This window comes from Sus scrofa, chromosome 15 (genome assembly GCF_000003025.6).
Source record: "Sus scrofa isolate TJ Tabasco breed Duroc chromosome 15, Sscrofa11.1, whole genome shotgun sequence".
NCBI classification, from domain to species: domain Eukaryota; kingdom Metazoa; phylum Chordata; class Mammalia; order Artiodactyla; family Suidae; genus Sus; species Sus scrofa.
Window position 1 is genome coordinate 75,022,833 of NC_010457.5, and position 25,743 is coordinate 75,048,575.

General features: G+C 39.1%; 1 protein-coding gene across 3 annotated transcripts in view; it reads left to right on the top strand.

The window, feature by feature from the left end:
- CERS6 (ceramide synthase 6) overlaps nucleotides 1–25,743 on the top strand; it is a 334,471-nt gene that overhangs the window by 95,745 nt on the left and 212,983 nt on the right. For all 3 annotated transcript variants that reach the window (XM_021075470.1, XM_021075469.1, XM_021075471.1), the window contains exon 3: nucleotides 11,671–11,801. In XM_021075470.1, coding sequence (XP_020931129.1) covers nucleotides 11,671–11,801 — 131 coding nt within the window. The remainder of the gene's footprint in view (nucleotides 1–11,670; nucleotides 11,802–25,743) is intronic.

A 25,743-nucleotide genomic window follows, 5' to 3' on the forward strand; every position in this document is an offset into this window, starting at 1 on the left:
TCCATGAGGATGCAGGTTCAACCCCTGGCCTCACTCAGTGGGTTAAGGATCCAGCGTTGCGGTGAGCTGTGGTGTGGGTCGCAGAGGCGGCTTGGATCTGGCATTGCTGTGGCTGTGGTGTAGGCCGGCAGCTGCAGTTCCGATTAGACCCCTAGCCTGGGAACCTCCATATGCTGCAGGTGCGGCTCTAAAAAGACCAGAAAAAAAATTACAGAAAATCGTAACATCCACTTATCTTATTCATATTCATCTCTCTCTCTCTCTCTTACTCTTTCATGGACAAGAAGGAAGAAAAGCTTAACATTTTATAAGAAATGTTGTGTGGAGTTTCTGCCATGGGTCAGTGGGTTAAAAATCCAACACCAGCAGCTTGGGTTGTGGCAGAGACACAGGTTTGATCCCCAGCCAAGCACAGTGGGTTAAAGGATCTGCAGCTGTGGCCTGTGGCTTAAATTCAATTTCTGGCTCAGGGAACTTACATATGTCATGGGTGTAGACGTTAAAAAAAAAAGAAGTATTGTGTGTTTGTATAGCAAGTGGTTCATTTTCCCTCTTTCATTTTTTTGGAAAAATTACGCAGGCTTCTAAGATGTGATTCAGCCATGCTAAGCAAATTTTATTCCTTTTTTGGTATCTGTGTTGTTAACTGTGTGCCTCGCTTGCCTCTCGTCTTTGCAAACTATTAATTCAAATATTCAGACATGTTTGTTTATTTTTTGGCCTTCATTTCTGCCAAGATTCTCTAGGGTTTTTCCCCTCTATTCTTTTAAAAAATGGTATTTTCCCCTTTAAAAGCGGAAGAAAGCACCCAGTACTTTGTGGATCTCTGCTAAGGAAGAAGAGTAGAATAAATGGAATTTTAGGAAAAGCTCTTCTGGTAGTTGTGTGGGATGATTTTAGATTGCCAGCTTCTAGCCTGAAGGGGTTCATGTCCTATAGTGTTTGAAGGAAGAAAATATTACGGGGAAACTTGCGTTTTTATTTAATATATCAATTTACTGCAGCAAATAACTTCCCCTCTAAGAAAACAGATGTGGAGGGAGTTAGGAAGTTCATTTTTTAATCGCATATTTGTATTTACCTTGTGAACCACTCTAAATGCATAAAAAATGAATTTTCTACCCAAATGTTATGCTTCCCTTTAGAAATCCTGCGGTGGACATTTTATTTCCCTTGCCTTATGTTTTGTATGGTTATGGCGAAATTTTCTCTATAAAGGTAATGAAAGGATTTTGCAGCCAGGTTGGCTGCTCTGGAGGATATTTGCTTCTAGCTAATTTTAATGATCATATTCTCTCAGTTTCCAAGGTGATTCTTTTGGAAGTTTCTACATGATTAAAGCAGAAGCCTCAGGTTTTGAATATAAATGCAGCGAAAGTTGGAACTGTTTTTCCTTGAAATCTTTGCAAGTCTCCAGTGTTATTTGTGTTATAAGAAAGCAACAGATCAGTTGACCAGAATAATAGTAGCAGGATTTGTGGACTTTTAAGCAGTGATCATCCAGCATTGTGGCCTTAACTGTGCTGATTCTAGGTCAGGTCACCTTTGGGAAAAGGCACAGTTATCATCTTTCAAATGTGAAGGAATACACCCTCAAAACTCTTAAAATCTGCTATGTGTAGGACTGGCTGCGTAATTAGTGGGGGCCAGTGCAGAACTAAAATGTGGGGCCCTTGTTTAGAAAGCACAAAACGCATGCCATTAAAGGCATTAAAATATAAGGCTTTTACTTTTCATGTACAGTCTCTCTTGTGACCTGTCAGGATGGTTTTTTTTTTGTTTGTTTGTTTGTTTGTTTTTTTACTTGCTATTTAATGGCATGCTCGCTCAGGCATAGGATATTCCTGAGGTAAGTGCAGACCCTGGCAGATAACCAGGGACCCCACCCTGTGATTTAGTGCACACCCAGCCCACTAGCTGCTGGGATCTGTCTCTTGCCAGCTCCTGTGCTAACATGCCTACCCTTTTCTGGCTGGAGGAGAAGGTGAGACAGGCCTCTCCCCTTTCCGTGGGACTACTGACCCAACCCCTGGTGGACCGGTGACCTCCAGTGTATTTCGATCTCTCCTGCAAGACACACACGGTGCCTGGATTGAAGTGAGCAAGAAGCTGGTCCCCAGTGAGTCATCCACCAGTGTACTGGGATGCTGCCAACCCAGGGTGCAGATGACTATCCTCATACCCCATCCTGAGACACTATGGGATATGAACACACAGTTCCACCCCTTTCCATGTTTGCCCCAGGCAGCAGTAGTGACTTGGCAGAGTGGGAAGAGGAAGGTTGGGAGCTGGGGGCTGGGGAAGTAAGTTACCAGACTCGTCTGGGGGTAGTGTGTGAGCCAAGATTCTGAGCCCCTGACACATGCTCCCCTGTCTCAGTGGACTTCAATACAAAACGCCATTCCCATAGTAACATTATTAAGAATTTCAAGATGGCAGCCATAGAACTTTAAACCCCAAGTGTGAGCCCTTCTGAATCTGGATCGCTGTGTGAGTTCACTGGTCACATGCCCTGACTGAGCAGTTCTCATCTCTGAAATCAGCTGATAAATTTGAACTGCTTTACTCTTCAGCAGTCTTTTTTCCCAAAGTAACATCTATTTGTCTCTCGCTCTCCTTTTTTTTTTTCTCTGTAAATTTAAAGTCTTATACACATTTCAGAGGCTCTACCTTTATTGCAAAATAATCTGAAGCATTGGTTTTTGAATCAGACCTGAGCGGCATATTGAAACTTTGGCTCTGCTGCTTCCTAGCATTGTGACCTTAGGCAGTAAGTCAGATAGTAAATGAGGGAGCATTTATTTGGGCCCGGGGCTCCCACTCTTTAATTTGCATTTGGCATACCCAAGGATTAAATGTGGATTGCTGCATCTTGTTTCTAGAGATTCTGATTCAGAAGATTTGTGATGGGGTCAAGGGACTGGTGTTGTCAGACTCATTCAAATGAATGGAATGATTACTTTTCTTTAGTGAATATTTTTGAGTTTGTATTTCTTAACTGGCTCTATACAGAGTTATCTGAATTTGTGATGGTATCCAAAGTTATCAATCAATTAGTCAGTTTATCTGTTTATTGATATATCTCTATCTTTTGGCAGATATCTATAATCCCAATGCCTCATTTTCTAATCAAATCAATTCTTGAGCCATTAAGGGAAGAATATATATGTCAGCTATGAAACCAGGTTTTATGATCCAGAGAATTAATATCATAATCTGCTTTTGGTATATTATACTATATTTAAAAAATTATAGGCAGGTTTCTTATAATTTGTTCTTCCTCTTTCTTCTCAAGCCTATTTCCTTTCTTTTCATTTTTCTTTTCCATCCTTGTATGGGTTATGTTTATTAAAATTAACCTTGGTTTTCTGGTATAAAAAATGTCTATATAAGTCAAAACTATTCAATTTCTTCCCCTGGAAATTTTATAAAAATATACACACAAAGAAGAAAGATCTCACAAACTTTATTTTTGGCAAACTAAGATATATATATCTCTAGATTTCAAAATATATAGAGAAGCTAAACAAAAACAGTTGAGGTTGGGCAGAAGCCAGATAGGAGAAAGTGAAAAGCATGTAGTGTGGATGGAGGCCCAGTGGGGGTAGATTTCAGGAAAGCCAGCAAAAATGACAGCTCCTAAAGGTGAGACAAAAGCTCTATCCACTGTTTGTAACACCAGGTTCAGGAACTGGTGAGCAAGGCTGGCAGATGCTTTCCTAGACTCAGTTTAATTCAGAGAAGTAGGTGAAGTACACAGAACACCACGTGGAAGGCACATGTTCACTACACCATGTACCTAAGAGGAAGCTAATCTGCAAAAGCATCCTCCCTGCTCCTGTACTCCCAGGACCTGGTCAAGAAAATCCAACTCACTCAATGATAGGTAGTAAAGAAGGAACACACAGCATCAAAGGCAAGATGCTTTACTTGCTAACAAAGCTTCCTTTTGCTTACTTATAAGCAATGCTTACTAAAAAAAATTGTCTCTGGAAAAAATGAGGCCACTAGGCAAAACTGAAAACTGTGATCAAATATTTTACCATACTTTTTTTTTAAAAGCAATAACCTGTGAAGGAAGGCCACCAAAAAATAAATAGAAGACCTAAAGAAAAAAAACAGTTGGTCAACACAAAGAGATGGAATGTGAGCTGGATGGTTCAGGAAAAAGTAATAAAACTCATAGAAATGAAGACACAATTGGAAAGAACACAGGAAACACTAGACACTGCAGAAATCTCAGCAGAGAACATGGGAGATAGAAATAATAAAGCTGAATTAAATGAAATGAAAAAGAGCTAAAAATAATTAGATATGTAGGCCAAGCAGTTCTAGCATCTGTATAATTGGAACTCCTTGAGGAAAAGCAAATAGATAAATATTGAGAGATATAAGTCAAGAAAAATTTCCTAAAAAAAATGGAGATTTATTTTAATGTGTTAATTAACATGTAAAAATTGAACTAAGAAGGTTTATACCAACACTTATTAAAAATAATAGACTTGAAATGTGAAAGAATTCTTTGTGCAGGTAGGCAAAAATGAAATCACTTACTTAGGAAAAAATATCAGCATGACTATAGTCATCTCTGTAGCAATATTCAATAGAAAAACATTTCTAGTAGTTCCTGTCATGGAGCAGTGGAAATGAATCTGACTAGGACCATGAGGTTGCAGGTTTGATCCCTGGCCTCGCTCAGAGGGTTAAGGATCTGGCATTGCCATGAGCTGTGGTGTGGGTCACAGACACGGCTCGAATCTGGTGTGGCTGTGGCTGTGGCTGTGGCTGTGGCTGGCACCTATGGCTCTGATTTGACCCCTAGCCTGGGAACCTCCATATGCCATGGGTGTGGCCTTAAAAAGCAAAAAAAAAAAAAGAAAGAAAAGAAAAGAAAAACATTTCCAGCATTTTCAAGGAAAACATGAAAGAAGAATTTTATATTTAGGCAAATTGTTTTTACAGTGTAAAGGCCAAAGACAAACAGATTTGAACTCGCAAAAATTGGGGGGAATTGGTCCGTGGGTCCTTTTTTGAAGAAACTAAATACATTTAAACCGTGGAACTGAGATAGGAATATGAGGATTAGGATAAGAGAACAGGATGTAAACAGTGTATGTTCTCGCAATGTAGAAATAAAACAGCTGACAACAACTGAGAGGGAAAAGGGAAGGAGGTGAGAGGTAGAATAAATTCACTAATTGCGTGAGCTCTAGTAACTCAGAATCAAAGCTTATCCCCTCAAACAGCCAAATTGAGTAATAGAAGTATAAGCATATTTAATTGTGCAAGGGTAAACTCTATGAGAGGTAAAATCACTGACTAATATTAGATGGGGAAGGAAAAGGAAATATGTAAATTTTAAATACTGCTTATCTGGAATTTTTATTGACTGAGACCAAATAGAAGAAGAGTATTTTGTCTCTATGTAATCAGTAGAATAAAAATTACCCACAAAAATAAAGGGAAATAAACCATATTTATTTATTAATTATCAAAACATAACAATGTCAAGTAACTATAAACAAATTTATATATTATATGAATGCATGTAAATGGCTTTAACTTGTCTAATAAAAAATAATTCAGATTTGGTTACATAGTTTATGAGACACCTTCAAATAAAGTAATTACAAATATTGAAAATAAGAGTGTAAGATATGCAGGAAAATATAAATAATAAAGAAAGTACAGTTGTTTGGTTTTTTTTGGTCTTTTTTTTTTGTCTTTTTGCCACTTCTTGGGCTGCTTCTGCGGCATATGGAGATTCCCAGGCTAGAGGTTCAATGGAGCTGTAGCCACCAGCCTACGCTGTAGCCACCAGCCTACGCTAGAGCCACAGCAACGCGGGATCCGAGCCGCATCTGTGACCCACGCCACAGCTCACAGTAACGCCGAATCCTTAACCCACTGAGCAAGGGCAGGGATCGAACCTGCAACCTCATGGTTCTTAGTCAGATTCTTTAATCACTATGCCACGACAGGAACCAAGAAAGTACAATTTTATTTTCATATAAAAATGGTAAAAAAAAAAAATGGAATTCAGGCCCAAAATGATTACGTAAAATGAAGAATTGGTTTTTTATTGCCAAAGGATGCAATTCACAATGATGATAACATAGTTATGACTATATGCATTGAATATTAGTGTATTCATATACTTATGAAAAAGAATGAAACGAGAAATAATTTAATAGTAAAAAATTTTAATTTACCTCAGGGTCATGACAGATCAGGTGAACAAAATATAAAACAGAATATAGCAATTCTAAGAAGCGTGATTAATGAAGAAGATCTAAGGGGTACATTTTTAACACCCTATATTCTGAATATAGAGACTATACTTTTCTGTTAAAGTACCCGTTAATTATTTTAAAAATTGACCTTTTGTCGTGTTAAAAACTGTAATAAATTTAAAAATAGGCTTAATTTACTAATACTAGAAATCAGAAAACAGACTCTTGCTTTCTTGATCAACTTTTGCGTAAAAATTAAATATCAGGCTATTTGGAAAACGATCCAAGCCCTGTTTATATACTATGCCAAAGTAGTGCTCAGATGAAAACATATGTATGTTTAACCACTTACTTAAACATTGGAAAAAGAACAACAAAACAACTGAAGGCAAACAGAAGGAAGAAACTAATAAAAAATAAACAGATTGAATTAGCAAAATTATAGTCTTGAAAATTAATCCACAAGTACCTGTTTAAATTTTTTTTTACTGAAAGTCAGCTAACCCAATGAAGAAAACAAAGCATCAATTTATAGCATAATTATTAACATAATAATCAACAATCACAGAAATAGAGGAAAATACAAAAGATGTATCTCTATTAACATGACATATAAAATATAAACACTTGGATGAAATGGAAATTTTCTAGGAAAATATAATTTGACAGCTATTTGTGTGTGTATATAAAGATCAAAATCAAAGAGCTAAACTACAAGAAAGGACCATGGTCAGATACTCTTCGCAAGAAAATTCCGGCACTCTTAAAGAGCAGATAATTCCAATACTATTTTAACCTATACCAAAGCATAGAAAATTAAGAAAACCATCCAGATTCTCTTTTTATGTAATCTCAAAAACTGACAAATATTCCAGTAAAAAAGGAGACTAGAGAGCAATTATACTGATTAATAATTGATAAAAATCCCAAATAAAAAATTTGCAAACTTTAGCAGCACATTAAAAAAAAAAAAACAACACTATTAGGAATGTGCATTGTGGCTGAGTGGAAAGGTACGCAACTGACATCCATGAGGATGCAGGTTCAGTCCCTGGCCTCACTCAGTGGGTTAAGGATCTGGTGTTGTTGCAAGCTGTGGTGTAGGTCACCAATGTGGCTCAGATCTGGCATTGCTGTTCCTGTGATTTAGGCCTGAAGCTGCATCTCGGATTCGACCCCTAGCCTGGTAACTTCCATATGCCTCAGGTGTGTCCCCACCAAATTACTATTCATCATCACAAAATAGGATTTATTCTAAGAATGCAGAGCCTTCCCTGTATTCAGTATTAAAATGTCTATTATTAAATTCATCATGTTAATTGATATAAAGAGAAAAAGTAGATATTCATCTCCATGGATCCTGAAACCTAACATCATTTTAATTAGAATAATCTAACTAGGGATAGATGGTTCCCTTACATGATAAATACATTTGTATATCAGTCCCAAATCTGGCTTCCTAATGAGAAAAAAAACATAGTGATGTTCCCACTAAAGCCTGAAACAGACAGGGATGTTATACGTTGTGCTGAGTTTTATACCAAATTAGCAAGTAGATACAAGAAGGAAAATAAAGGCATAAAAACTAGAAAGTAGGAGGTAGAAAAGCTATTATTCATGCATTCAAGAGATATTTCTTAAGTCTGACTCTATCCTAAGTACTGATGAAAAAGATACAAAAATTTCCTTTGTTTATAGAGTTTGCATGCCAGCAATATGCCATTATATGACTGTCTACCTGGAAAATTAAGAGAAGCAAGTGAAAAACTACCACAAACAATATAAAATGTTACAAAAATAGTAACCATACAAACACACTCACACAGACACACACACACACACACAGAAAATAAACAGAAGATATAAGAAAATTTCTTATTTACAATAGAAACCAAAACAGGATAATATCCTTAGGAATAAATGTAACAAGGATGTGCAAAGTATGTGAGGAAAATTTTTTAAATATTGTGAAGGACGCAAAAGACAGACCGAATTAAAGATGTCAGTTGAACCTATGCTGATAGAAGAACTTGGCATGATCTCATTATAAATACCAGCAGATTTTCTTATACTAGTATTTATTGAAACTAGACAAGCTAATTCTAAAGTTCCTATAGAAAAATAAATAAGGATTTCTGAGTAACCTAACCATATATACTGGCACATGAGTAATAAAGCATGGAAGAATAGATTTGATTTCTCATGGAGAAAACATGAATGACGGTATTGGCTCTCTGGGCAGCCATTTGGAAAGAATGAAAATTAGGTTCATACCTCCCACTGTATTCCAGGATATATTCCAAATACACTAAAGATTGGATGTAAAAATCAAAACTGTAGACATATTAAAATCAAAAGTACAAAAGTAGGAGAATAACTTGAACATTTGGAATAGAAAAGGCATTTCTAATTATGACCCCAAATTCAGACGCCATAACAGAAGAAATTGATACATTCCAACATGATTTTTAAAATTTCTGCAAGTAAAAAACACAAGCAAAAAACACGATAAGCTAATTCTAAAACCCAAATGACGCATTAGTTAATACTGTGCAACCTCTGGTCCAGACACAGGTATAATCACCCTCATAAATGAAGACACTCTACAAGTCAATGAAGAAATTACTTGCAATTCAAGAAAAATATGGGCAGTAGATATGAAAAGACTATTCTAAAAAGGAAACACAGAGGAGGTTTTTTTGGTAGGAGTTCTCTTTTTTAAATTTAATTTTTATTTTATATTGGAGTATAGTTGATTTACAATGCTGTGTTAGTGTCAGATGTACAGCAAAGTGGTTCAGTTATTCATATATCTATAGCTATTCTTTTTCAGATTCTTTTCCCATAAGGGTTATTACAGAATATTGAGTAAGTTCCCTGTGCTATGCCAGATGGTTCTTAAAAAACATGAAAATAGTCCTCTCTCATAAAAAGGGGAAGTCAAATCAAAGATATACTGAAATACTACTTTTTATATATCAAACTGGGAAAAAATTGAAAAGTCCAATAGCATTCTGTGTTTATGAGGCTTTGGGAAATGGACATTCTTGCTTGTTGAGAGTAAAAGTTGGTAAAATCATTAGTGACAGTTATTTTTCAATACCTAAAAAAAATTGCAAATGCATAGATCTTTTGATCTCCACAAGTTCACTTCCAGGGATCTATCTCTATATATGTGTATAAAATGACCCATGACAAGGTTATTTATTGCAGTGCTGTTTATCATTGCGAAAGTTTGGAAGCTACCTAAATGCCCATTAGCAGTGGAGTGGATAAGTACATTATGGCATGTTCTTACAGTTCTACAAAAGAAGGAAGGTGTTCCCTATTTTTGGATGTGGAAATATTCCAAGATACATTGTAAAGTGAAAAACCCAAAGTCCAGAATAATACAACCACTTACGTGATGGGCAGGGGAGGGATATAAGAATGCATATTCAAATTTGCTTATATTTGCAAAAAATAACTCTGGAAAGAAACTGATTGAATAGTCAGTTACCTGGTGGGAATGGAGGGTAGGAACTGAGAGAATAGGGACAAAATGGGAAGGTGAAATTTGGGATAAATTTTTTTAATGATTTTTTATTTTTTCCATTATAGCTGGTTTACTGTGTTGTGTCAATTTTCTACAGTACAGCAAAGAGACCCAGTCACACATACATATATTCATTCTTTTTCTCACATTGTCCTCCATCATGCTCCATAATAAGTGAGTAGATATAGTTCCCAGTGCTATACAGCAGGATCTCATTGCTTATCCATTCCAAAGGCAATAGTTTTCATCTATTAACCACAGATTCCCCGTCCCATCCCACCCCTTCTCCCTTGGCAACCACAAGTCTGTCCTCCAAGTCCATGAGTTTCTTTTCTGTGGAAAGGTTCATTTGTGCCGTATATTAGATTCCAGGTATAAGTGATACCATATGGGATTTGTCTTTCTCTTTCTGACTTCGCTTAGTATGAGAGTCTTTAGTTCCATCCATGTTGCTGCAAATGGCATTATTTTATTCTTTTTTATGGCTAAGTAGTGGGATAATTTTTATTTTGTGAACCATGTGAATGTTTTACCTAGTCAAGAGACTTAGAAAATAAATGAAAATTTTAAATGAATTCCTCTAAGCAAATGGTATAGCCAAGGTGTATTGTAGGCTCTGCATTTTCCTCTCCCACATTTTAAAATTGAGAGACATAGAAGAAGACTGTAGATGGTGTCCTGACTTCTAATAAAAACTCCTCAAAGTACATGCCTCACTGAACGTTAGCAAGTAACTTTTATAGACATAAGCTCAGCATATTTTATAACCTCAGTCATAACACTAAGGCCATTTCTTGTTTCTTGTGTGTCTGACACCTTGAATTTCTTGAGAGGCTTTAAAAAGTGTCATGTGCACATTCCACCCTTATCACTTGAAAGCTGGTCAGCCTGTCTTCTCTACCCCATTTTTGGTTCTGTCCTTCGATTGTTAATATCTCCTGAATCTAATCTGTATTTATTCTAAGGGAAGAGAGCTAACTCAGTTTAGTTTTTGTTGTAGGCAGGTCACTCTCACGTAATGGTTGGCAGGATGGTCTGTAAGACACTGAAGTGGTGGGGGCAGGAAAGGGAGAGATCTAACATGTACTGAATTTGCATACATTTTTACCTTTGGTCCTCATCACAATCCCATTTAGGTGAATAAATAGCTTTATTTTGAACAGGTGAGGAAACTGAGACTCAGAGAGCTCATTGGAACAAGAATTGAACCCATGTCTGTCATCTCCTAGTGTTTTGAAAATGAGAGAGAGAGACAAGAGTAATAGCATCATACACAGGCATAAACAGGGTCTCTTCCACTCCATCAATTTGCATCTTCAAGTGATGCATAGTTGTAGTAAAAGATTTGATGGAGTTTTGCTCAAAAAAATGACCAAGAAAGACATAGAAAAATGTGTGAAGAGCAGAGCAGAGGGGAGTGTGACGAGGAAGAGAGAGAAAACATATTTAAGTGGAACTGGAACCCTAGTTAAAGTGAGGTATTTGGGGATTATTCCATGCTTCTTGTCTGTCCTGTGCTATCCTAACATGTGATAATTGAGTCCAGCATTTTTTCCTGAGGATGTGAAATATTTGAATGATGTCTCTGTGCAAATTCCTTGTCTTGAGGGTTAGTGGAGCTAACTCAGCCCGTTGGCTGCTCCATCATATCTTTGTTGTGGAAAAGTACAAGCATTAGAGTGAAATTCCTATATTTCAGTGTGTCATAATGAGTGACTTTTCTTGTCCTATATGCTTATTTATATTCATGCTGCTAATGGAAGGCCTCGTTCCTCACTGGTCAATGTAGAAATCTCAGGAGCAGATAGAAAACACATGCAAAACAAATATCTCAAATATAAACAGGGGCAGATCCATTTATGATGAAGATGAAAATTATTTTCCTGGTGCCTTGTTTCCTAGCATCCTGATGAAAAGAGATTGGAGGGCCTGTCCAAGCAGCTGGACTGGGATGTTCGCAGCATTCAACACTGGTTCCGACAGAGACGCAACCAAGAGAAGCCAAGCACGCTGAAGAGGTTCTGTGAGAGCATGTGAGTCCCTCTTTTTCTTTTCAAAAGGAAAACCTAAGTACTCATACCATCCTTGAGGTGAAACAGATCAGCTTAGTTCAGGCTCCAGCCGAACCCCCAAAGCCTGCCATCTGGCGACACAAAGTAGTCTGTGAAAAACTGGGGGACTAGTAGTTTGTCAGAATTTGTGATTTCCACTTTGGATGCAGTAAATCAAGTTTGCCTCCTAATGGAGTTCCAACACAGCGGGCAGGTTACAAGGGCCTACAGTGGTATTTTCAATCAGCCACCTTTGAAATAGGGCATGAAAAACCATTACTTTCACAGTTTGCATTTTAATAGAGGGGACTTTGTCAAGATGTTCTTGCCACTGAGAAAAGCTGAGATACTAGGATGTGTTACTGGAGGATCATGACGATGCCCTATCTTCCTGGAGTTTTAAGAAATGCCTATATAATATTCCTGGGTGAGTTTAATGAGGCATTTGCTTCAAGTGGGGGATGGATTGAAAGGCTCTTCCATTTCTGAAATGGGAACTTTATGGTGTGTAAATCATAAGTCAGTAAAGCTGTTAAAAATAATAAAAGACACACAGAGAACTCTTCTAGCACGGTGATATTTTGAAAGAGTGACGCTCAATACACATACCTGTAGGAAAGTTAGAGAAAGAAATATTGAAGTGTTGAGCACATCCCTAACAAAGCAAAGATGATGCCTCTAGACTGTTTGCTCTATCTGGTCTTCATCCTTGGAGGTATGACTGTGCCTTTGACCAATGGTTCTTTCCTTCAGGAGCTTTTCCTGACCCCTGGTCACTTAAACAGTAGTTCTACCAGTGTAGCTCTTTCCATTTGGGGTTCAAGCTGCATTTTCAAGTTTAGCTTTCAATTATGCTGAAAAAGGACTTCAGCTAAGGCTTATAGGGAAATGTAATTTTATGGGAGAAATGAATGAGAGGCAGAATAATATCATAAATCCTAGGGCTGGATAAATATGGGGAGCATAAACAGGGTCTTGAGGAGGTCAGACTATTTATAAAACTGGAAAAACAACCTAGCAGATAGAATCTGCAGAGCCCTTCCTATAATTGAACTTAGTGGCAGTTTATGGAAGAAGGATTTATGCCTCTGGGCTCTTGATCAAAAGCTGGAGTTGCTTCCTAGCCTGGCTGTGCCATATATGCAAAGGGCCTGGGCTCCTTCACTGAGCTGCAGACCTGAGAGGGGTGAGGTTGGGTCTAGGCACACGGCCATCTCCTGAGATTCATGTGCCATCTCCCCCTCCTCCAGCTAACTTCCTTGTAACTCGGTGCTGTTCCTTTCTGGACTCTACTGAGTCTCTACCAGCTTCTATACCAGGATGTATAGACATCAGCCACCTGGATCTTGTTGCAATGAAGATTCTGATCCAGTTGGCCTTGGATAGCAGCCGAAATTGCATTTTAACAAGTCCCCAGGTGATGCTGCTGGTCCATTGACCACGTTTTGAATAGCAATGCTCGAGGCCGTTCCAGTGCTATGGAACGTCTCCCTGAGTTCAGCTGGTCTTCATCTGCATGCCGCAATCCCAGGATGGTCATGGCTGTCTACAATCAGTTAAAACTAGTTCTAAATGATTGCTAGGAGCATGGTGATGGGATGACCCAAGGTGAGTGGGAGGATGCCTAAAGTATTGATTATGATCTCTTCCCTCAAGATGCTTCATGAGTCAGTGTCAAGGAGATAAGACAGAATGTCAGAGTACGTATGAGTCAATGGTAGATATTAACAATGGTGGACATAGACATATATGCGTTCTAGATGGTTGTATGGCCAGGGAAGAAAAATTAAAGGAGAAAGATTAGCTGCGGGTTAGGGCACAGAGCAGGGTTCCTGGGACTAGAACTCAGTTCATACTGGCAGCCTTTGACCTCTCTGTGCCAGAAGACTGTGGTCAGTGAACTTTGTTTTGAAACGTTCTTCCTCCTTGGCGTCTGGGTTGCCACCAGATTTTACTCTTGCCTTTCCCAGGGCGTGTGTGCATCATTTATTCTGCATTTCCCTGGGCTACTTCTCCAGCTGCAGTCTTCAATCTTTATATCCCCTGTTGACCTTCCTCTCTCAGTGTGAAAGTTCTCTCCTCTCACTGGCTTCTTCCAAGACCATGTGTCCAGTGCAGATGCTTCTTCTTGAGGGCATGTTCTGTTGTCTCCCATGGGCAACTCTGATTTGCTTCCATTCCTGACTCCCTTTTTTTCTTCCTGTTGTTTGTGTGACTCTATTGTGCTACAGCTGGAAACTCCATCTAAGCAGTCACTAATTTCCAATAGTTCTTTGTCAAGCCCACTGCTGTGTCCCTGATCCTAACTGCTCTCGTAGGTCTCTTATGTATCACATACTCATGGATATTTTGTTTGTTCCCAGAAAATATATTTTCCTAAAATACTGTCTCCATGATCTGTTGCCTTAAAATTTAATGATTTTTCTCCAAATAGAAGAAAAACATTAGGCTTATTAGTCTGAGAGCTAGATCCTAGCTTTCATCTGAGGGCTGTGTTTTCATTGCCCATCCTTTGCTCATTCCTGAGTGGGTTTGTGTTGTGTTCCTGGCGTGGAACACCTGCATTCCTCTGTCCCACTCATTTAGCCCCTACCCATTCTTCAGACCGCAGGCCCTCTCAGAAATGCAGCAGGATGGCTGGGTCTGGAGTGGGCACTAATTCTTCTGAATTCTCAGAGTTTTTATTGTTAAGTACTCATCATTTAATACTGAATCAGCATACTTTCTTATGTGGTCATTTAACTTTTCTTAGTTTGTCTATGTATTTTCACCCTAATTGGCTCACACGTGCTCCTTGAGGGCCCGGGAACCACATTTTGTTTCTCTTACCTTCTTCTCAGGGTCCACAACAGGTAGACCTTGCTGCATAAGTATTTGTCAAGTGACTGTATGTTAAGAGGGCATTGTTTTGGAAGGGTTTGCTGATCCAAGTTGGCATTGTGCCTCCCCAAATGAAGAGTGCCTAATATATACACTATTTGGCCTAAAATTTGTCTCAGAAATTTACTGAACAATGGGACAATTTCAAAGATAAGAATTCAGAGGAAAGATTGGGATGGCAAAGGAGAGCATTTAGACAACACCACAAGGATTAAAGCTGATTATATTGGTCTATATGTGGACATGTTTGTGTCATAGTTGTTTGCTAGCCTATATAAAAAATGATCTGGAAAAGTTGTTCTTAACCAGGGAGCCACTTCCTAAACACCTGAAGTGCTTTTCAAAATACACATGCCTAGGCTCTACCCCAGATGTCTGATTCAGTGTGGTGATGACCCATGTGGGGTCTGAATCTGTACATCTTTTTTTTTTTTTTTTTTTTTTTTTTTGAAGTACTGAATCTACAGTATATGGAAGTTCCCAGGCTAAGGGTCGAATTGGAGCTGCCGGCCTACACCACAGCCACAGCAATGTGGGATCCAAGCCTTGTCTGCGACCTATGTCACAGGTCACAGAAATGCTGGATCATTAACCCACTGAGCAAGGCCATTACATTTAAAAAAAAGGAGAGGAAAAAAAAGCAAAATAAAATTGTTTCAGTGGGAGTTCCCATTGTGGCTCAGTGGGTTAAGAACCCAACTAGCATCCAAGAGGATTCCATTTTAATCCCTGGCCTCGCTGTTCAAAAATACTAAAAATTCAAATTAGAAGGCAAGATAGCCCTAAGGTGGGGCTTGTAGATCTAGGGCCCAAATGTAAAGGTTCTATAGTTTTTCTGTTTTCTAAGTTACTGTTTTAGAAAATATAGAATCTTTTCAGGGGAATCAGATTTCATCTTTCAACAGTGTAGAACAACACCCATATGTATTCCAAACAGTGCCAGCAGCCATCTGTTGGCATGTCCAATTGTTGACATACCCATTTGATACAGATGGACCAAGGAGAAGTTGTTCAGCAAGCAACGTGTTGAAACATTGATGTGATATTTTTTTTCTTCATGCTTGATATCAGTCATCAACAGCTGTGTTAGTTTTGATGAGTATTTCTTCCAGAAGCATTTAGATCCTTACTGGCAACTTAAATAGAGATTTTTCAAGAGGAAGTGAAGGATTTATAAAAGTGAGATGTTGTTTGAGACATTTTAGGAGAAACTGGTTCTAAGTGGTGGCCATTTAGCTGGGGGGATCATGGTTTGAGGCTATTGAAGCTTTGCCTTCCTCCTCCAACAGTTGTATCAAGGTAATATAGAAATAAATAATAGGGAGGTCCCGTCGTGGCGCAGCGGAAACGAATCTGACTAGGAACTGCGAGGTTGCGGGTTCAATCCCTGGCCTCGCTCAGTGGGTTAAGGATCCGGCGTTGCCGTGAGTTGTGATGTAGATCACAGATGCGGCTCGGATCTGGCATTGCTGTGGCTGTGGTGTAGGCCAGCAGCTACAGCTCTGATTGGACCCCTAGTCTGTGAACCTCCGTATGCTGCACGTGCGGCCTTCAAAAAGACAAAAGACAAAAGACAAAAAAAAGGAACAAAGAAAGAAATAATATTTTCAATGAAAAATATCTATAGGATGAAACGGGAAGGGGCAAAGATAAGCTTTCAAAATAAATAGCTTCTCTCTCATTGTGAGTGAGTACCTGTGCTCATCATTTATGATATTGTACAGTATGTTTAACACATATTATATTTCTTGTTATGAGAGTCCAAGATTGTCTTTTCTTTAGGAATTCTACATATGGCTTTCATTTAATCAGTCTCTGATTGATTTATCAGATAAATCTCCCATATGATAGCCTGAAAATATAGGGCAAAGAATATTCTTATTTCATAGGTTGATACTACCATTGACCCTTGAACAATGGTGGGGGTCAGGAACCCTGGCCTTCCGAGCAGTTGAAAATCCTTGTATGATTTTCCAGTTGGTCCTCTGTATCTGTGGTTCCTCCACATCTATGATTCTGCATTTGTGGATTCACTCAACCTTGAATTGTATAGTACTTTACTATTTGCTGTTGGAAAAAAATCTGCACATAAGTGGACCTGTGCAGTTCAAACCTATGTTGTTTGTTCAAGGGTCAACTGTAATTTATTTGGATTGCAGTTGGCTCTGTATGGAGTCTTGTTATGAGGGTCCAAGATTGTCTTTTCTTGAGGAATTCTATTTGAGAATTGATCCTGATTAAAACTGCCTCAAATGCTGCAATATTTGCTTCTGGTTGGTGGCAGCGGATTGACCAGTATCTGGGAACCTTTTGGAATTGTGACTTTATTTCTGCAAGGAATCTGTGCTGTGATCCTCATAATTTATAATTGAACTGAAGGTAACTCAGCAATGAGGAATGAGTGGCTTAACCAGCTGTCCTCATGCCACCAACTCAGTCACTATTTTTATTTTATAGGTCTTTCAGTTGGACCAGTCAGCAATACTGTCTTGTGACCTTAGTAAGAAAGTGGAGCCTAATGAGCGATGGGGGTAGAGGAAAGGGAACAGGGCTATGCAGGAAACAACAAATCGAGTCTTATATCCCTTTATTTCAGGTCAATCTTTGATCTGAGGAAATTGTGTGATGAATATACTCCACAAGTTTTCATAACCCAGCCACCTGTTTGCAGAAAAACTAACTGAATTATTGTAGGCTGTTTTAGAATCTTCCATGTGTTCTATACACTGGTGACGGGTGAAATTTTGCCGAAGAGAAAATTCAGCTTTGATTATATTTTCCCTTAGATCATGACAGGAGCATCCTTTACTACCAAAGGTTTACTACTCAAATTCTCCTGAAGATTGATGTAATTTCTGAAGGCAAGAATAAGAAAACGTTTTCTTTGGGAGAAATGGCCTCTTCCTTTTTTTGGTATTGGGATACATGACTAGCAGTGCATTGATGCTGATCATGAATGTGGAAAAAAGTTAATCATAAAATTGAAGGACCTGAAAAGTACAGGGTTGAGTTGTTTTGTTGCTGTTGTGATGGTGGATGTTTCCCATTAATATGAAATAGTCCTTGGATTGATGCACAGCTGTTTAGAGCACATGGTTATATGTCTATTTTTTTTTTTTTTTTTTTTTTGTTCAAATGTGGTTGAGCCAGTGAATGTCTTGGTATCTGAAATGGTTTTAAATCCATAGCTTGTATTTAGGTCAGTTTTAACTAGGGAGCAGGGAGCAGCACACTTTTCCTGTTAACGGCCAGAAAGTAAATATTTTCAACCACATGAACCTTGTCGTAATTACAACTCGGCTATTGCCGCACAAAAACAGCCAGAGACAAAGCAAATGTGCATGGCTGGCTTCCAGTAAACCTTTAATTATGCCGAAAATTTGAATCTATCATTTCCATATGTGTAATAAAGCATTATTCTTAAACAATTTTTTTCAACCATTAAAAAATTTAAAAACTGTTGGACAGCCTGTCCAACAGGCTGGATGTGGCCAGCCAGCCATAGTTTGTTAAATCCTGCTTGAGGATTACAATACTATTATCTGTTCTTCCAGAGTTTCAAGAAAAAGTATGTGTTCTTATAGCATCAGACACAGTCACCATTGCTCAGAGCATCACCATGTACGAGAAACATTACAGTAGTTCTGTAAGTGGTGTGCCCAGCTCTAATATTTCTGGGACACAGTGCTTTGCTGCTGTGCTGTTTCATTTGCACTCCGTCAGGCTCTCTTTGAAGTGGTTAAGGTTCTTAAGACAGTATCACTTTCACTCTAGAAATTCCAAAACTTGATGAATTGAACTACAGACAATATGCTCTTTTGCCTTGAGTAAGTTTTTGAAAAATTTCCCCTCTTTCTGCTCCACATCTACCATCTGTGGAAAGTGAGCTCAGGTTTTCCATTTAGATCGAGCGCTCTCACATTCCTTGATGGCATATGGCGAGGCCCCCAATTCATGTGTAATGGCTAATTAAGGAAAACAGATTTTTGCTAAAAATATCAGAGGCCATACTTTGGCCAAGCTGGCTGCCTTTTCAGTATTGCTGGTCACTTTCCTTTAAGTCCTAAATTACTCAAGGCTTTGTAATTTTTTCAGTCATTTTATTTACCGTGGATAGTGATGAAAAGGACAGAGGATATGGAGGAATGACTTAATTTATTAAGGCCTAATGTTCTTTTTTAATTCCCTTTGGACAGTTTTGGAATTTCTGTGCCATTTCTTCTTGTCGCTTAGTCTGTTTTAGAAGTTATTTATTTCTGATTTAGAACAGAATCATGAAAATCATTATAATCAACTTTGATCATAGAGCATATATAGATGTATGCATAATGTTTATTAAAAAATATGGGAAAAACATTCCAAAGCCTACCACCCAGAAATAAATACTTTAACTTTTACTACTTATATGGTATTGTATTCTGTAGGTGTGCCCACACAAATACACATACATGCTATGTATCTGAGCTTGGTGCCTGCCCTTCTTGAGATTTTTTAATATAGCATGCCTCCTCAGAGTGCCTGAAGAGGGCTGTAGAAATATGATGTTTTATGCCTTATCTTCAAGATCTATAAATCATTTATGCCTGAGTGGCAGTTGGGTCACTTGTGCTATAATGTGACATATGCATGCCTATAGACTGCCATATTATGTGAAATTGCACCACAAAACATAACAACACAATACAGGGCTTATGGGAAAAATAAATCAGGGGTACAACACTCAAAGCATCATAGTGACACATTAAAAAAAAATATAGAAACCTAATAAAAATAGTGGCACAGCGTTACACATGTTAAATGGTTAAGAAATATATGAAGACTCTAATAAATATGGCACTTTAGTCTGAAAAAGGCCTGAAATGTGCTTGTAATTTGGTGTTGGTACATTAGCTTGCCAGGGCTGTTGTAACAAACCACTACAGACTGGGTGGCTTACACAACAGAAGTGTATTTCTCACAGTTCTGGAGCCTGAAGTCTAAGATCAAGATGTTACAGAGTTGGTTTCTCCAGAGACCACTCTTCTTGGCTTATGTCTGGCCACCTTCTCCCCATGTCTTCATGTGGTCTTTCTTTCCTCTTGCACATTCATCCTTGGTGTCTCTTCCTCTTTTTCTTCTTCTTTTTTTTGGCCATACCCACAGCAAGTGGAAGTTCCTGGGCCAGGGATCGAACTGGAGCCACAGCAGTGACACCAAATGCTAGACTTCCAGACCACCAAGGAACTCCATCCATTCCTCCTCTTGTAAGGACACCAATTATACTGGATTAAGAGCCCACTCTTATAATTTCATTTAACCTTAATTGCTTCCTTAAGGCTACTTCCCAAAAATGTCACAATGGGAATTAGGGTTTAATATATGAATTTTGTGGGAACCCACTTCAGTCCAAAACAGTATTGGAGAGATTACAGCTCATAACCTGTGAGGGAGTGGAAGGAGGGTGATCTGAAAAATTGAAGGGAAGGTGGGTGTGTCTCATAACACGTGTGTACCGAAGTAACTTGGAGATGTGTGAGGAGTGTGTGTGTGTGTGTGTGTATTGTGTTTTGTTTATTTCTACACTGCTTGGGTCAACTTGTTACAGTTTTCTGCATCCACCTAGCGTTTCTGGCAGATGAAATCACACATAAGCAAATGAAATCCATGTTATGCTCACATAACATTGGAAGATGTTTATAGTTTGGGCATATGGTTAACAAACAGTAGGGCTATGGTGTAGAGTAGTGAGCTCTGGAGCCAGGTAGTGTGAGTTTGGGTCTTCTCTCTAATAAAAAGAGGTATGTGGGGTGTTTGGGAGAGTTCTTTGGCCACCCTAAGCTTCGGTTTCGGTTTCTTTATTTGTAAAATGGGCACATCAGTAGGGCCTGCCACTTCAGTCATTGTGAAGACTAAATGAATTAACATATGTAATGTGTTTAGAGAGATGTTTCATACACAGTAAGGGCACAGTGAATGTTAGCTGCCTACAACATCATCGAATTGTCTGTTGGATTAGTGTAATAAGAGCAGCAACAAATAGCTAGTAGTCAGGTCTCTGTCTCCTCAGATGTGCAGCCGGAAGTTGTGGAACCTGCAGACACAGGGCTGACTGGACTGTGCCATTTTGAGGATTTTGGTATCCCTGGGAACCAATCCTCCATGGTTACCAAGGGATGCCTTTAGCCTGTCACAACCATGCACTAGCCTTGGGCACACTGCCTGGCAGAGGTGGCTGTTGTTTGTCTTTTGGAGAGGAGAGATGCAAGGAGGTGCAAAAGGAGCAGCGTCTCAGTTTAGAGCAAAACTCTTTCATCCTGTGGAGCCCAAGGAGGAAGAATCCACGTGGCTTCATAGGGCTGTCAACCTGGGCTTTACTGACACACATAAAAAAGATGCAAAACCCATCTCAGTTCAGAGCGCTAGTGCCTTTGGCTGGCTGCTGAGTAGTGATGTGACAAGAGTGGATGAAGAAAGGTGTCCTGCTTCAGCAGGGAGCTGTGCCCACTGTGCCTCTAGAAGCCGAGGCTTCTGAAGCTCCACATGAGAAATGTCAGAACACACAGTGAATATCTTTGAACCACAGAGATTTAAAATTTGCCTGGGTGATTTTGAGGAGGACACAGCTGTCTCCGCCAGGAGGGAGGGAGGAACAAAGCTGGAGCCCTGCTGTGCTGGCTTTGGTAAAGCCCCCTCTGCTGGGGCCAGGACAGTCCCAGCAGCCTTAGGAGGTCAGCATGGCTTCTGGGGACAGGAGTTTGCTGTGAAATGTAATACTTGTTGGTTACCTCCTAAGTGCAGGCAAAGAGGTAAAAGGGGCAATGGACCTTGAACATATTTGATAATGGAAATCAGATGCACCTGATTCATATCCTGGTTCAAGCTCTCGTACCCTTGTGAGGAATTCACCATTCCCAGATGCCTCCCTAAAGGGGAAATAACTTCTCTTTATGTGATCATTCTGGAGACATAAGAGGTTGTGTGTATAATGTATATCTCTCGGTGCCTGGTTCCTTTTCAAGTGGATTGCAAAGTTGAGTAAGCAACAGCTTCTGACACTGTGGGACTCACCAGGGGCAGTTGATTCTGTTATTAATAGAGTTGTTCAACACCTTAGGTAGGGAGTCATAAGCTCTAATAGTTACGTGATGTGGCTCCTTTCTAGGGCCTCTTCCTTATGACCCCTGTCATGGGGTTTTCTGGGTCTTGTATCTTAATTGGCTCTCAAGAGAACTATAATTTAGATTCTAGAGAAGGAAGCAGTTTTTTTCTCTCCCTTCAGAATCCAATCTGGTTTGCCCTCTCTTTCTCTCCTCTTTTGTCTCCAGTCCCTGCCCCCATCCCTGGCACTCACCTCTCTCCCCCGCCTGTTATAGGGGCACTTGCCTTCTGTTTCCTGCTGGCTGTTCGCCCTTCTGTTTTTAGCGCATGGTGACCACATGCTTTGGCAAGGGGCAGACAGGAGATTTAAAAGAATCCTCAATCATTACTAATTTGGCTATAATTGTTTCAGAAGTTGGGACATGGCACATGACTCTTGATGTTTGCATGTAGCAACTAGTAATGTCCGGAGTGAATGTCTTTGGACATGAGATGCTGGTGGTGGGATGGGTCAGCGCTTGGGATATTGCAATAGGAGGTCCAGCCATGTCCCCTTAGGGAAGATTTGAGCAGACTCCAAGTGTCTATAAGGGAAGCAGAGTTTTGAGGTTTATTTGCAGACCTTCCCAAATCTAAATTCATAATGAGCCATCCATGAGACTGGAGACTTAGCTAAAGGCAGTTAAAGTCAGTGGTCTTCATTTTAAATGCAAGTTGAGCAGCTGACTGTGTCGATAGGGCTGTCATGATTTGAGCAAATTAAAGTATTTTAGAAAAATCACTTTAAATTTGACCAGTATTTATTTCTTATTTTACCCATATAACATCTCAGAGCAGTTGCCAGCTGATGGGAGGCTATATACTGGGCTCAGGGCTCAACTACCTAGAAAGTTAAGGACACTGTTTGTGCAGGGGATACCCTGTGATTAAGGCCATTGGTGCAGTGCCACCCACACGGTGCACCATGACACACAGGTCAAGGTTAGCAGCAGAAGTACCATTAAAGGTTAGTATGCAAAGCTTGCCCATATTGCTTAATTCTGCAGGATCCTGATAATTCCTGTATTCCCTGTATTTAGCCACAGATGTAATGAAATTGCATATTTTCATCTTACATTTGATAATGTAATAGGTTTTCTTGCAGATATAGGAACACCTAATGCAGATAGGAAACTGGACTCTAAGCAAGGAAAGGAAAGAGATGTTTAATGAGGTTAAGTTCTATTTCGGATTCTATTAATCCTCACAATTGTCCTCTGTAAAGTATTAAGTCTTAAAAGCCTTTCTTACCGATGAAGAAACTGAAGCAAAGAGAGGTGGAGTAGCTGACCCAGCACCAATATAGCTTGTGTCTGGTATTTTCACCATAAGTATCTTTGTTGTAAACGTCTTTGCCACAGCATTTTTATCCAAATAACTAATTAGCCATAAGACAGTTCTGCCTTAAAAGATATAATGGTGAAAATGAATAACAAAATTAAATAAATAATAAGATGAATAACAAAAATAAATAAAAAGACCTTATTGTAAAATACAAAATATTTGAATAGATTTAAAATGCGTGTAGATTTATGGCAATGCTGCACAAATAATTAACTTATTTTGTGGGTTGTACCTAAGCACTTGTCGTTGAAGTGTTTTGTTCATGGTCAAAACAGTGTTTGCTTGTCAGTTCATCTCCTCCTTTGGTATTGTACTTTTTCTTTTTTGCTAAAATTTCCTCCTTCATTAAGAAGAAATAAAAACAATTTTAATTCTTGGCATATTGTCACATGTCCATTGATAGAGATGTTCCAAAGTTCTATGGAAAATGGAGTTTATCTCTGTGCCACTGTATAGACTGTTATGAGGGCCAAGATTTATATGATGTAAAGATGAGAGTACTTACCTCAATGGAAAAATAAGACCGAACTGTCAACCAGTTATTTTCTCTTTTACAGCAAATTGCTTTATGGCCAGTTAGTTATGCAGCAAAAATATTTAAGGCAAGGAAGCTTCCAGCGAAAGCACCTAGAGCTCACACAGTAGTAAGCAACAGAGCTGGGATTTGTACCGAGGTTTGCCTCAATCCGGGTGGTTGTATTATGTCAACTGCATGATGTTAGAGAAAGCTCAGGAACATGATATAAGGTACCACATCCAGAGCAAATATGGAAAGGGGGCCCTTAGGTGTTTTATTTGCACATCGTGGCCTCTTCGCTCTTTTTTCCTCACTTTCAGTTTGTGAAAGCCTGGGATTAAATTTCATTGCTTTCTCCTTGGTGCTTTTAGTCATTCTTTACTAGTGCACTTGGAGACTTATTATTTCCACACTCTGCATCTCTCTGTGCTATCAAACATCCAACACCTTGACTTCTGGAACCATCTTATTCACCTTTTCATCTCCACAGCTCAGCACATGCCTGGTGTTTTGTGAAACCCTGGCAAATGTCTACTGAATGAATAAATTATTTGGATCAGTGACTGGATTGAACCTCTAGGGACTGGAAGACTGAATTTAATCAGAAGAAGCTCAAGTTTATTGTCTCTCAAATACAAGCATACTTCGTTTTATTGTGCTTTGCTTTATTGTACTTCCCAGATACTGTGTTTTTTACGAATTGAAGGTTTGTGGCAAACCTGCCCCTCACATGTCTGCTGGCACAATTTTTCCAATAGCATTTGCTCACTCGTGTCACATTTTGTATGTATGTGTCACATTTTGGTAATTCTTGCAGTATTTCAAACTTTTCATTATTGTTGGATTTGTTCAGATGATCTGTGATCCTTGATGTTAGTACTGTAATTATTTTGACTCTTTTTAGCAATGTAGTATTTTTAAACTGAGATATGTGCATTTTTTAGATATAATAGTATTGTACACTAAATAGACTAGTATAGTGTAAATATAACTTTTTTGGCACTAGGAAGCCAAAAAATTTCTGTGACTCATTTTATTGTGATTTTACTTTATTGCAGTGGTCTGAAACTGAATCCACTGTATCTGCAAGATATGCCTATAATCCTAGGGAAGATTGAGGTGGGGAGGAGGGAGGCAGGAAAGGCTTCCTGGAAGAGGTAACACTGCTGAACTTTTTTTTGGTCATGCTCCCAGGATGTAGAAGTTTCCAGGCCAGGGATCAAACCTCAATGGAAAAATAAGACCGAACTGTCAACCAGTTATTTTCTCTTTTACAGCAAATTGCTTTATGGCCAGTTAGTTATGCATAGCACTGACACCAAATCCTTAATCTGCTGTGTCACCAGGGAACTCCATGAGCTTTTAAGAATAATTACTTTGGCCAGGTAGAGGAAGAGTGAGGGTACCAAAGCCTGCTCCAGGAAGTGGAAATCACCTGAGGAGCATATGGTGGGTTTGGGGAACTCCAGTCAGCATGAAGGGTGAATCAGAGTGAAAGAGCCAAGAGGTGGGCAGCTGCAGCCCTATTGCCAAGCTTATGCCCTGGGCATTTCTTCCCACCCTTTCTTCTCTACGGATCTAGGGCCATCTGACCTTCTTTTAAAATATCCTCACTTTGCCTGCTTTCACAAAAATCCCATGTTTGCTAAGTACTTGGCTCATTTAAGAAGGGAATTGGCTTTTATTATCAGTGCCTCATACCAATGTATGACTAAGAGTGAACTCTTTTATTTATTAATTTCTGTTGGGGAAAAAAAACCTCATTGAGTATAAATCTCTCATTGGTAGATATGTAATAGAGGTGATTTTGAGCAGGCACCTTCCTGTGTTTGTTCCTTGTGCTCTCTGCCTTCTAGCCTTTATCTTGTCCCCTGAAAATGTTATTATTGTGCCTAGAATTGGCATCATGACATCTCCTCTCCCCCCCAACCACTTGCACCAAAAACATGGAAAAATTAAACTTCCAAGAGAAAATGAAAGAAAACGGAGTTAAATTATCCCCATGGTATTGGCTTTACCAACTGTGTCATATTTTACAGAAAAAAATCAGGACCTGTGATAACTGGT